Source organism: Gekko japonicus, unplaced genomic scaffold (genome assembly GCF_001447785.1).
Source record: "Gekko japonicus isolate JY-2015 unplaced genomic scaffold, Gekko_japonicus_V1.1 scaffold456, whole genome shotgun sequence".
Lineage (NCBI taxonomy): Eukaryota > Metazoa > Chordata > Lepidosauria > Squamata > Gekkonidae > Gekko > Gekko japonicus.
The window spans coordinates 954,587-969,013 of record NW_015170902.1 but is presented as its reverse complement, the minus strand read 5'-3'; the positions used below and the strand labels follow the sequence as shown (position 1 = coordinate 969,013).

At 46.1% G+C, this 14,427-nt stretch overlaps 1 protein-coding gene across 1 annotated transcript in view; it reads right to left on the bottom strand.

The window, feature by feature from the left end:
* Positions 1-14,176, bottom strand: part of MAP3K6 (mitogen-activated protein kinase kinase kinase 6) — a 100,255-nt gene extending 86,079 nt beyond the window's left edge. The window contains exon 1 of the mRNA XM_015418605.1: positions 13,796-14,176. Within this exon, the coding sequence (XP_015274091.1) occupies positions 13,796-14,093 (298 nt within the window). The 5' untranslated portion in view covers positions 14,094-14,176. The remainder of the gene's footprint in view (positions 1-13,795) is intronic.
* Between the last annotated feature and the right edge of the window lie 251 nt (positions 14,177-14,427).

Sequence of the window (14,427 nt, the reverse complement as noted above, 5' to 3'; positions counted from 1 at the left end):
GACCTTGTGCAGTTCTGCAGGGCCTGTATGACGGAGCTCTTCTGCCAGGGTTTTGAGTAGGAGCCGCCGCCGCCGCCACTATTCCACCAGTGTAGCATTGTCCTACTGTTGTTTCCATCATATAGGGCAACTATCGCCTGGTTGAATGCGCGTAGAACAGGGCTACTGGAGTCCGTGCTAGAGACAGCTGGCCACCGCACTGGGTTCACTGTTCCCGTCTTGGGTGATTTATATGTAGGAAGACTAGAGCGCTTTAAATATTGTATGGTTTTATTGCGTGTTTTAATGTGGCTTTGTTTTATTGTATTTTATCTATTTAATGTGGCTTTTGCCGTATGTTAGCCACCCTGAGCCGTTGGGAGGGCGGGATATAAATCTAAAAATAAATAAATAAATAAAATAATGTAAAATTTATTTGTAGGAAGAGGTGGGTTAAGATATCTTTTTACGTATGGGTTTGATAAGAGTGAGAGTGATTATATTACAACTGCTATAACAGGAAAATGAGGAACTATATAGTATCCTTCTGTCTCCACTTTTTGTCTTTGCTATACGTATAATGGAGGAAAGGAGACTTATTACACTGTAAACCCTATTGTAGGAAAAGGATAAGTTATTTATTATTGGTATATGCTACCCAAAGTTAGAATTTTGTTTATTGTTAATTTTGTATCTTTTAAAATATTTTGAATGTGGGTAAATATGATCAAATCTGTTTTTCCCCCCCGGGGTAGCAATTAGTAGTAATAGCATAGTAAAAAGATAGTAAATAGGAAGATAAGCATTAATTTTGTATTCTTGTATTTTGAAGAACCGGATAGTGTCTGGATTGTAGAATAAAAGTAAGTTGTAACTTTTGGCTGCTAACTCCCATAAGTAGAAAGATATTGACTACTCCAATTAATTACAGTGGTTCTATAGGTATTAAAAGCAATTAAGAACAACAGAATGTAAATGTTAAGATAGATTTTTTTCATTTGATATACAATTTTGATAAGTTATTTGCCTCATTATTGGATCAACATAGAAGAACTTGAAATACGCGGTGTGTAGTAATTTGCAGATAATATTATATGGGAGGAAATCTATAGTTAATGTAATATTTCATATATGATCATTGTGATGTGTAAAAAATTAGCTTTGTTTGTCTCACTTTATGTTTGAAAACCAAAAAAAAGATGGAGCAGCTCTATCCAGTCGGTAGAAACAAGACCTGGAGCTGACTGTGGCTCAGATCATGAGCTATTCATTGCAAAATTCAGACTTAAACTGAAGAAAGTTGGGGAAACCACTAGCCCATTCAGATTTGACCAAGATCAGATCACTGATGAATATACAGTGGTGGTGAAGAATAGGTTTAACGGACTAGAGTTGATAGAGTGCCTGAAGAACTATGGACAGAAGTTTGTGACATTGTACAGGAGGCAGCAATCACCACCATCCCAAAGAAAAAGAAATGCAAGAAAGCAAAGTGGCTGTCTGATGAGGCTTTACAAATAGCAGAGGAAAGAAGGAAAGTGAAAGGCAAAGATGAAAAGGAAAGATTTACTCAACTGAATGCAGATTTCCAGAGAACAGCAAGGAGAGATAAGGAGGCTTTCTGAATGAACAATGCAAAGTAACAGAGGAAAACAATAGAATGGGAAGGACTAGAGATCTCTTCAAGAAAATTGGAGAAATAAAGGGACTGTTCCATGCAAAACTGGCCATGATAAAGGATAAAAATGGTAGGGACCTAACAGAAGCAGAAGAGATTAGCAAAAGATGTGAAGAATACACAGAAGAACTATACAAGAAGGACCACAATGTCCTTGACAACCACGACGGTGTAATCACTGACCTCGAGCCAGACATCCTGGAATCCAAAGTCAAATGAGCCTTAGAAAGCATTACTAACAACAAAGCTAGTGGAGGTGATGAATAGCTGAGCTATTCAAAGTCTTCAAAGACAATGCTGTTAAAGTGCTGCACTCAGTTTGCCAGCAAATTTGGAAAACACAACAGTGGCCACAGGATTGGAAAAGGTCAGTATACATTCCAATCCCAAAGAAGGGCAATGTCAAGGAATGTTCAAACTATCACACAATTGTACTCATTTCACACACTAGCAAGGTCATGCTCAAGATCCTACAAGCTAGCCTTCAGCAGTACGTGGATAGAGAACTGCCAGAAGTACAAGCTGGGTTTCGAAGAGGTAGAGGAACTAGAGATCAAATTGCCAACATTCGCTAGATTATGGAGAAAGCAAGAGAGTACCAGAAAAAGATCTACTTTTGCTTCATTGACTATGCTATAGCCTTTGATTGTGTGGATTACAACAAACTATGGCAAGTCCTTAAAGAGTTGGGAGTACCAGACCACCTCACATGTCTCCTGAGAAACCTGTATAAGGGTCAAGATGCGACAGTTAGAACAGGATATGGAACAACTGATTGGTTTAGTATTGGAAAAGGAGTACTACAAGGATGTATATTGTCCCCTTGCTTATTTAATTTATATGCAGAGTACATCATGCTATAAGGACTATAAGAAAGGCCGAGCACCGAAGAATAGATTCTTTTGAATTATGGTGCTGGAGAAGACTCTTGAGAGTCCCCTGGACTGCAAGGAGATCAAATCAGTCAGTCCTAAAAGAAATCAACCCTGACTCTTCCCTGGAAGGCCAGATACTGAAGCTGAAGCTCAAATACTTTGGCTACCAAATGAGAGTACTCACTAGAGAAGACCCTGATGCTGGGAAAGATTGAAGGTCAAAGAAGACAGGGACGGCAAAGGATGAGATGGTTAGACAGTGTTATTGATGCAACGACCATGAAATTAAGCAAACTCCGGAGCACGACGGAAGGCAGGAGGGCCTGGCATGATGTGGTCCATGAGATCACGAATAGTCGGACTTGACTGTGCGACTGAACAACATCTAAATCTTCTAAATTTATAGACAGTATACCTCTGAATACATGTAGCTGGCCACTGATAGAAATGGAAAGCTGGGCCAGATGGACTTCTGGGCCCTGATCCATCAGGGCTCTTATGCTTTTATGGTGAATGTCACCGCATTTCCAGGGCTCCTCCAATCTCCTAGTATTTTTTAATTCTTTGTTGATGGGGCAACACATCCTGGCTTAATCTTAGTTTGTTCTCTGGGGATGCTCTCCCTACCACTGGCTACAAAGAGAAGACAATGAAACCAGCATTTGTGAAGATAAAGTGATCATCTGTGACCTGTTGTGCAAATTAGTCAGACTTAAAATAACCCAGGGTTTTGTGTGATGTCTGAACTGTCCCTAGAGTTGCCAACTCTGACCTGGGAAATTCCTGGAGTTTTGGGGGTTGAGTCTGGGGAGGGCAGAGCTCAGCAGGGTATAAAGCCATCAAGTTCACCTTCCAAAGCAGCTCTTTTCTCCGGGGGAACTGGTCTCTGTGGTCTGGAGATCAGCTGAAATTTGGGGAGAGCTCCAGGCCCTATCTGGAGGTTGGCAACCCTAATGGACCCATTTGCCAAAAAAAAACAATGACGGTGTGCACATATTCATAAATATTTATTTTTTACGTAGTTCAGCAGTTCAAGACCCTAGTGCCGCATGATGGAGTGAGCTCCCGTCTCTAGTTCCAGCTCCTGCCAACCTAGCAGTTTGAAAGCAAGAAATTGCAAGTAGATAAATAGGTACCACTTCAGTGGGAAGGGAACAGCATTCCGTGCGCCTTGGTGTTTAGTCATGCCGGCCACATGACCACGGAAACGTCTTCGGACAGCGCTGGCTCTTTGGCTTTGAAACGGAGATGAGCACCGCAACCCTAGAGTCGGACTCGACTGGCTTTCAAGCAGGGGTCATTTCGTAGAAAAAGAGCTAGGGGGACTAATTAGCATAACTCATTAGCATATACCACACCCCCTGACATCACCGGAAGTGTGTCCTCCCCACAGCCGGCGGCGACCTCCAGCGGGCACCAGCAGGGAGCTCCAGGCCCCGCCCTCCCGCACCTCACCCGGGGGGGGGATGGCGTCCCCCCGTGTCCCCCCCCCAAATGACCCCTGCTTTCAACAAGGGAACCTTTACCTTTACCTAACTTATGCATCTGGACTCTAATTAGCTCTTCTTGGCAACTAAACCCAGAGGGGGATGTATTAAAAGGAATGACAAGATTGTTAATTGGAAACAATGGGAGAGGCTTGAAGGCCCTTTTTAAAAAATGTAAAACCCTTGGGACGCCACCCCTCCCGACAGACCAGCCAGCCGCCGAGCTGGTGTCCCTCTGGGGGTTGTGCGTGCTTGGAGTAGCCCAGCGGCAGCTAGCCAAAGGAGAGAGAGGGGAGGGGACAAGAGAAAGGGGAGGGTGCAGTGTGCCCCATCCCTTGCTTATACACTTGGCCAAGTCAGTGGCAACTGGACACACCCCCCCCAAGTGACATTAATCACAATTAAGCAAAAATTGCAAGATTTGGTTGTAAATGCAGAATGCATACACAAAAATAAACTGGAGAAAAAAGTATAGTGCAGAGGGCAGGGACAAAAAATACAAAATTAACCTTAAAGGCTCGACTACTCAGATTTTCCAGAGTAAATTACGGTGAGCTGTTAGTGCAGAAAGGACCTTTGCTAGCTCCCGCATTTGTGTGCTAATTTGCTGCCATTCATTGATCTTGCTGCCTTGATCCAATCTCAGTTTCACTTATGCATGTTAACTCTGACTGGTCCTTCCTGATGCTTCCAACCCCCCCCCCCCCCCAATTTCCCTGTATGTAAGGCTTGAAGAAATTTTGTTTCAATGTGTCTGAGGAAGGGTGCTTGCACATGAAAGCTCACACCTTAAATAAAACTGTGTTGGTCTTAAAGGTACCACTGAACTCAAACTTTGTTCTCTTCTCACAGAGTTTGCAATTTTATTTCTGAACTGTGCCCTCCCCACCCCTGAAACAAACACAGCTGGCTTTCCAGCTGTCTAGATAAGGAAGCAAAGAATTATTTATCAGTTATCACCAAGCCAACATTTCACAGAAGGGGGGGGGGAAGAGGGACCCTCGCAAACATGATGAAATCTCACCCGGAACTTTCTGCGTATCACGGTCATTAGGCCTTGCTGGTTTTATATATTTATCTTGTCATAACCTCATATATAAATGTCTGCCTCTCAATTTCATGCATGTGACAAAGTGGACTCTCATGTATGAATGCTTATGCTGGAGTAAAAACTTTCTGAAGCCACAAGATTCTTGTTAATTTTTGTAGCAACAGACTCGTACAGCTACCCCTCTGGAATGCATAAATGAAAAATCCCTTCACTGCTTGTTGTACACAATAGTATTTTATTCTGCAACAGCCTGTCCTATATGGCTAAAAAAGGAAGAAGATGTACTAGAACAGGGGCAGGCAATGTTTTTTGCCCAATTGAGCACATGCGTGAGCACACAAAATCACATCTACTTCTGAAGATGTTAATGTGCCAGCAATAACAGGGATTATCCTATCATGTTATGAAGATGTTAATGTGCCAGCAATAACAGGGATTATCCTGTAACCAACCAACATCATTTCCATCCTTCCATCTAGTTACTGTTTTGTTGCACAACTGCAGAAAGGCCTTCTTCCTCCCTTGTCTGATCTGCAAAACTGGAGGATATATTGGTGTCCATTAGCTACTTTTTGTTCCCTTTCTTTTACCTCTTTATGTTTTTGGTTGCCTCATTTGCATTTATAGTCGCCACCAGACATGACAGCATGGTGCATGTGTGTGTGACTATGAGTGAATTAGATACATTATCACGTATATTTTGGGCAGCAAATCCCACTGAAGAAGCAGCCACAGCAACACTGTCTCGTGGTGCTTTGCTTTTGCCCATCCTCCTATGACAAAGGAACTCTGGGACTTGTGGTTTTTCATATGATAAATAGGCAGGGGTCTTGTTGTAGAAAAAGAGCTGCCGGAGCTCATTAGCATAACTCATTAGCATAACTTATTTGCATATGCCACGCCCCCTGACATCACCAGAAGTGACAGAAGGCCACACCCCCTGACATCACCGGAAGTGTGTCAGAAGGCCCGGCTACTTACCCTCCTGCTTCATCCTCATTCCCAAACGGAATGAGGATCGAAGCAGAGGGCGGGGTAAAGAAGGGGGCGGGGCTTCACCACGTGAATGCCCCGCCCCCTAGAGGTTCTCTTCCGGAGCTCCGTACCTGAGAGCTCCCCCCCGACTAGAGCCCTGTAAATAGGGCTGCCCTCTACAAATTGGGAAATTCCTGGAGATCTTGGGGGGGGGGGGGGGGGGCCTGGGAAGGGAAGGGTTCGAAGATGGAGCCCACCCTCCAAAACTGCGTTTTCTATAGGGGAACTGGTCCCCGTAATCTGGAGATCAGTTGTAATTCTGGGATAATTCCAGGCCCCATGTCAAATAGAGGGAAACATCTCTCTCTGTCTCACCCGCACAGTTCCAGTTTAACTGCACCAATACACTCTCTCTGTTTTAGAGAAAAGCCTCAGGTTGGCTGGTTCAGCATGTTGTGCAATACTGCTTCTGAGCAGCACCAACAAATCTCACAAGAGATATGAACAACACACATACACAGATACAAGGAAATACATTTCTATAAATATCCTCCGGCATAATCTACAGTTTAACCTCAACTTTTTCCTCACGGTAATGCGGATAGCAGCCTGGTCTGCTGCTGGGCCCCTCTGGAAGTCTGAACCCCAGTAAAGGGTACCTCCTCCATGTGGGAACCCTGAGGGTATTACTACAGTTGCCAGCTTTGGACTGGGAAATACCTTTAGATTTGGTGGGTGATAGGAGATTTGGAGCCTGAGGAGGGCAGAATTGGGTGAGGGGGATTTCAGTGGTGTATAATACTATAGAGTCCACCTTCCAAAGAGGCCGTTTTCTCCAGGTGAACAGATCTCTGTTGCCTAGAAGTCAGTTGTAATCCCAGGAGATCTACACCTACCACCTGGACGTTGGCAACCCCAGGTATTACAGAGCTAAGAAAGAAAGGTTAACATATGAGGCTAACTAAACTGTACAGTCACTGGTAATTATCTTGGCACTAGGGGCAAGGCCCGTTAAGGGAAGAGGCAACAGGCCCTAGTGAGAGTCCTTGTAAGGGCCCGCCACCTCCCTGGCCCCAGCGGCGCCGGGCAAGGGAAGGACAGCGCGGCTGCCTCCTGTCACGACAGGGCCAGTGAGGCAAGGCAGAAAGGGGGAGTTCACAGTCCAGTCCAATGGTGTCCATCCGGCTGGCACTCTTACGCCTCCGCCCCTGCAAGGTGGTAGTTTAATTGGAAGTCTCATTGCCATCTGATTAAATCGATACAGAAATTTTATTGTAATTTTAACGTTTTAAGTAGTATCATAGTTGTTTTTATCTATCATTGTACATCACCCTGAACCCTGTTTACAGGGAACTGAGTAGTACAAAAACTGGATTTAATCAATAAATAAATACATTTCTGCATATACCGAGGGATGCCTTCTGGGCTCAGTCGCACCACACTCCAGCTCCAGTGAGCTAGAGAAATGCCAGGCTTGGCTCTTTGGTTGGGGAAGAACGAAGTGAAAGCTAGAAAACGAATTGATAGGCACAGTGGTGACCCTGGACATGATGCCAGGGCCATAGACTAGTATCTGGGAGGGCTAGGTTTGAATCCCCCACTCTGCCATGGAAGCTTGCTGGGTGACGTTGGGCCAGTCACACTCTCTCAGCCTAACCTACCGCATAGGGTCGCTGTTGCAAGAATAAAATGGTAGAAGGGAGAACAATCTTGTAAGCTGCATTGGGTCCCCATTGGGGATAAAAGCAGGTTATAAATAAAATAAATATATTTCTATTCCCCTTTACCTCATTGCTTATAGTGGGTTCCAATAAAACAAGCAATCTATACACCCATACTTCCTATTCATAAGTGAATGTATTAGTTCCTTCTCCAAGGACAAGAGGTGTTTAATGTCCTCATAACTTCTAAAAAAAGTTCTAAAAGGGAACCGAGCAAAATCCTGGAAGACAGATTTACAAATGAATAAATGGAATCTCCATTTTCAGTGGCAGCATACCTCTGAATACCCAAAGCTGGGGAAAACAACAGGGGGAGATGAGGGTCTGTGTCTTTACTTCTGGGCTTCCCAGTGGCATCTGGTGGGCTACTGTAGAAAAACACAGTGTTGGACTAGATAGACTATTGGTTCAATCCTTAGATGATGCATTAGGATGCATGTGTGTGCATGTATGCGCATGTGCACTAAGATCAAGCTGTAGATGTTTCCCCTACTCAAATATTTAACTTCTACAGATCTCAGGAAGTAGACTGAAACCTGCAAAAAGGGAAAATGTACATTAACAGAATTTTGAAATTCATCTCCCCAAAAGGCAAAACAGGGACAGCAATTTATCAGAAGGGTCAACCAGGAAACTGGGAGTGACCCATGTAAACAGGGACCTTTGGTGTCTATAAAGTGGCATGGAGCAGCACAGCAAGTTGTTCACCAGTTTCTTACCTGCCCTACTTGTTGGACAAGCAACTCATTGGAAGGATGTTTGCTCACTCCTTTGGTAATAACCATAGTAATTCCTTTGCTCATTTTTAAGCCACAGGGCGATCTCTTCTCTTCCTGCAAGGAATGGCGACCCATACTTTTGTGGCAGAGAATGCATTGCTATGTGTGATATGGATGCCCCAGCTAGGGTTGCCAAGTGATTCTTCGCCAGGAGTGGGGGGCTCCCGGCCAGCGTCGGGGGTGTGTGTGCGGTGCACGCAAAGCACGCGCCGTGTGCGCATCACCCAGAAGTGACGCAGGCATGCTGGGGGCGAGGCCACGGCCATACAAGGGGAAACCATAGGTTCCCTACGGGGCCCGATTCCGCGGTGGCAGAAATCGGGCCTCCGAAGCGGGGGTTTACCCGCCACCCGCCCCCACTTGGCAGCCCTAGCCCCAGCCACTACTTGGGTAGTGTGGAAAGAGCCAGGGAACAGCCTTTTTTGGTCAGCTCTCCAAGGATGCTCTGAATAGCTGCTAGATCAGGAGCTGCATGTGGCTCAGTATGGAGCCAAATACAGCTCTTTTTTAAAAATGAAATATTTTAGTTAAGGTCTCTTGGAGGGGTAGGTTGGATGCTAGAATAACCTGCATGCAGAGGGAATGGCAGGCAGAGACTCTGATGAGACTAAAGGGCTTCTTAGAGATCGTTTAAAGTAAAGTAAAGGTTCCCTTGCTCGAAAGCCAGTCAAGTCCGACTCTAGGGCTGCGGTGCTCATCTCCGTTTCCAAGCCGAAGAGCCAGCGCTGTCCGAAGACGTTTCCGTGGTCATGTGGCCGGCATGACTAAACACCAAGGCGCACGGAACGCTGTTACCTTCCCACCGAAGTGGTCCCTATTTATCTACTTGCAATTTCTTGCTTTCGAACTGCTAGGTTGGCAGGAGGTGGAACCAGAAACGGGAGCTCACTCCATCATGCGGCACACTTGGGTCTTGAACTGTTGAACTACTGACCTTCCACAGCCCGCAGTTCAGCATCTTAACCACTTGAGCCACCGCAGCTCCTAGAGATCCTTTACAGAAAGGGAAATAATAGAGGCGAACAGTTGCCAGGAATCCATCTATGAACTATACACAGATTAATGCCACTAAAACAATTGCACAGGGTGCTCCTGTGTATATTTATGACTTATTGTGAGACCTTGTGTGTGCCATTTCCTAGTAAAGGACTCACAACAGCCAGCATTTTGGGCTGCGGAAACCTTATGAATTATCCAACATGTCAATTACCAGCCAGGTTAATTTGTGGATTTTCAGAAACACACATCATCCCTGACCTGGATGGCCCAGGCTAGCCCGATCTTGTCTAATCTCGGAAGCTAAGCAGGTTCAGCCCTGGTTAGTAATTGGATGGGAGACCACAAAGGAAGTCTGAGATGACGACACAGAGGCTGGCAATGGCAAGCTGCAACTTGACAGCACTTTCCACCACCAGTGCAGACGGGCTGTCTCATACTGGCTCTTGGTTGATCTGAATTCTGACATCATTTGGCTCTTTAACGGCAAAAGATCACAGACCTCGGCCCTATGTCTTCCTGGTAAAATAATCAGACACCCGACCAAACTGCCAGAGGGTCATGCAAACAGGAACCCCACTCTCGCCTCTATAAAACTGCTAGTACAGACATCCCCCCCTATTTTCTTGGGCAAAAATATGACCAAATTTAAATAAAACCAAAATAAACAAAAATATTGCCCAGTTCTCCACATTACTGGAAAGCTACTGAACCAGTGTGGTATAGTGGTTAGAATGCTGGACAAGGATCTGAATCCCCCACACTGCCATGGAAGCTCAGTAGGTGAGCTTGGTCAGTCACTTTCATACACAGGATTGTTGTGGTGAGGATAAAATGGAAGAGTAGAGAATGTTGTTCTAAGATGCTTTGGGCCACACAGGAGAGAAAAGCAAGGTCTAAATATCTAAATAAATATTGATCTGCATAAGGATGACGGATATGAGAGATCCTTTTCATGAGGCAAGGAGTTCCACAGGATAGCAGCCACCACCAAAATGGCTCCATTCAAAGAAGATGGCTGATGGAGAAGAAGAAGCAGAAGAGATTGGATTTATATCCTGCCCTTCACTCGGTCTCGTCTCAGAGCGGCTTACAAACTCCTTTCCCTTCCCCTCCCCAGAACAAACACGCTGTGAGGTAGGTGGGGCTGAGAGGGCTCTGAGAGAACTGCTCTTTCAAGGACAGCTGAAAGAACTATGGCTTGCCCAAGGTCATCCAGCAGGTGCAAGTAGAGGAGTGGGGAATCAAGCCCGGTTCTCCCAGATTAGAGTCCACGCACTTAACCACTATACCAAACCAGCACTCAGGCTGCCTGAGTGATCATGGCTGTAGAACACGAATAAGCATTTCTCCAGAAGATTTTATTTCTCCAGGATCTGGAGGGAGGTATCTCAGATACCAGCTATTTAAGACACAGACAGCATCATTATAAACATAGCTATATCCACTGCCTATTCAAGTCAAAGGGCTTAAAAGGGTGTAATTCAGTTTTGGATGGGACTGTAAAGGACAGAACCAGATTCAGCCCCCAGACCAATGGTTAACCATGCAGAATGATGAGCTATTTTCAAACAAGTCTATCGTTGAGAAATGTGCCCTGGGGCACATTCTAGCAAATGCAAAGTACTGAGCTCCACCTATCTGAACTTGGAATACATTCTTGGATGCTCTTCAGTGGCTGCACGTTGCAAAGGAGCATGGGGTAAAAGTATGCCACCTCTGCACATAGGATAAACAAACATAAACCATCTATTCAAGATGGAAACATTGAGAAATAAGTGGGGTGTGATTTAACTTCCCAGGACATTCCCAGTGAGAAGCTGCTGAGTAGGATTTCATAGACAGACTTGCGACTATCAGACTTGGACACAACAGGGATTTGGGGTGCTTAATTCACCACAAAAGTTCCTCTGTCAATTCATCAGCAGTTGGGAGTGTTCCACACCCACTCTGCGTGGATAGTTGTAAATGGATTTTGTTTTCATCTGTGACACAATGTAATGTGACACAACACACTGTGTCCTGGGAAACTGGGCCTTCTGACCTCTCTTTGTAATAATTTCTCACTCCAACCCCTTCTGCTGTTGATAACTTTTTGGATATAAATACCGGTATATCTGCCAAATTAATAACATTTATTCCACAATAAAATTGGTTAAATGTCACAAGATCCTGTTATTCTGGCTAATACAACTATCCCTCTGGAATCTGTCTCCTTATAGAGATACTCTGGTAAACGTCTGAAGAATCCCAGTCTGGAAACTACTGAAACAGGTAGCTTTCCGATACCTGTCCCCCCACCCACCCCGCTCCAAGGCCCTGTAGTAAAGAAATGATGGGAAAAGGAATCTGTTTTAAGCTATCTACAGCACTACTGTCCCTCCTTTCCTCCAGGGATCGTACAACAGCATGCTCAGTTCTTCCTTCCTCATCTTATCCTCATGACAACCCTGTGAGGTAGGTTAGGCTGAGAACAGTTAGCTTTATTGCAGAGTGGGGATCTGAACCCAGGACTCCCAAATCCTACTGTGACTCAAACCACTATGCCACAGTCTCTTACAGTTGATATACACTACATTTCTCAACAGTGAGAAAGAGAATGTCTTAAAACATGAAAGGAAGCACAAATAAGTGCTTGGTGCTTAGGCAATAAAAATATATTCCTATCACTGTCTATATGACATAGATGGATTTCACAACATGAAGACTGGCACTTTGTAACATCATCCTAAAGCAAATTCAGATGGCCAGACAAAGAGCTCTGTGTATCTCACAAGTGTGCACAACACTGCATCATTCTATGAAAAGAGCATACATTATGCAATCAGTCACCACAGCCCAAATGCCGTTTGCAGCGAGATGCAACAGTGTTGTTGGGACTTGCCAGGAAATACCCTGGCCATAAGAATAAGAACATGAAGGCCAAACTCTGAGGGGGCTGCTGCATTTCCTTCTGGCTTTTTAAACAGCTACGCACCAGGTACAAAGTCCCTGCCATTCAGTTTATACAGAGAAAGCCCCCAGCAGGCCGCTACTCTGGAAGGCCACTGGCAGTCAGGACCAAGCCAACCCCAGCAGAGGCCTCTTGGAGCCGACATCAACAGCGATCAGTGTCAGCTCACCAGCTGCACCCTCCTGGGTCGGTGACACAGCAGGAGGAAGCAAGGGCTTGCCATCAGTGTAGCTGGCAGAGTCTGAGCAGAGCGGCTCCCTCAGTGCTGGCCAGTCATCATGCTACAGGGGCTGCTCAGCCTGGCTTGCCCTGGGTCATTTTAACTTCCCTGCTTTTCACTTGATGGGGAAATACTGCACAGGGCACTGACCTATTGGTGCAGGAGTCCAGTTTAAATCAGTGCAAACAAGGTCAGCTGGCAACCCTAAATGGCACCAAACACACTGAGGTGTTCTTACCTACAACTTGTGTGAAAGTTACAGCCTGGAGCCGCTTCAGAGAAAATCAGAACAGGAGCCCCCCATACACACACACACACCAAAACGACAGGGATTTTTTAAATTCCAGCATCAGTTTTTGGGAATGGGAGCTCACTTCATCAGATGCATTGGCATCCATAGGTGATCTATTTATACTTAAAAGTCACAGGGTTGCCAGGTCTGGGTTGGAAAATACCTGGAGACTTGGGGGGTGGAGCCAGAAGAGAGTGGCGTTTGGGGAGGTACAATGCCATGGAGTCCACCCTTCAAAACAGCCATTTTCTCCAGGGGAGCTGATCTCTGAAAGATGCAGATCAGTTGTAAAAGCAGGAGATCCCCAGGCCCCACCTGGAGACTGGCAACCCTACAGCCAGTAGAAAGGTAAAGGTGGGAGCAGAGTGGGTAGTTTTTACATCTCCTCACCAATGCTCCCTCTAAGCTGTGGAGTCTTGTGAGCAAAAAATACTTTGTGAGCGACTGGCATTAAAGTTGTGAGTGAGCGATCTGGTGGCTGCATAAATTAGTTTGCTCTGGAGCCATCCCTTCCTGAGCTAAGACAAAACTGTGCGAGCCGGAGGCTAAAAAACTGTGAGCTAACTAGCTCACATTAACTCAGCTTAGAGGGAACACTGCTCCTCGCCACTCCTCGCCTTTCTTTTGCTGGCAACTTTTAAGAGTAAAAAAGATGTCCAAGAGATGCACGCTCCCATGCATCTGATAAAGTGAGCTGCAGCTCACAAAAGCCGTCTGTCTTTAAGGTGCCACTGGGCTCCTCTTCTGACCCCGGCTGCTTTGGCCCCAGCCTGCTGCGGTGGGACTCACCTGCATTATAAAAACTGTCCAAGGCGCCCATGTCGCCCAGGGCCACGGTACCAAAGGGCAGGACCGTCAGTTCGGCTGCCGGGATCTCTTTGCAGGCGTCCTCCAAGCACCGCAGAGGGAGGGGCTCGGTGAGATCCTCGGTGTAGACGAAGACAACGCTCAAGGCTCGGCTCCGGCCGTTGCCCCCGCGGCTGCCGTGGCTCCCCGCCGAGACAGGCTTGCTGGGAGTCAGGGCGATGGCCAAAGTGTCCTGCCACAGGCTCCCCGCGCTTCCCAGTTTACAGCCGTCGCCTTCCATTCTCCCCCCGCCCCAGCTCAAAACTCGTCTTTTAGAATTAGAAAGCTCTCCATTGCAAAAAAGAGAAGCGGAGCGACTTCTTCCGCCGCCTGCATCGGAGGTTAGTTTGGCGTTGCTGAGCGTGTCCTTTTCCCCCTCAAAAGCAAGACTCCTAAATTTGGTCAGTTTCCAGTCCCACGTGGGATTCCCAAGCCCCGCCCCGCAAAAAGTTCCTCGGCGAGTTCCAAGGGGAGGTGGCTGGTGCTGCGAAGCTCTCTTCCGGTGTGTTTTTCTGCAAACAGCAACCCCAACAACAACCCGGCCGATGGCACAGCAGCAACGCCCGCAGCCTGGC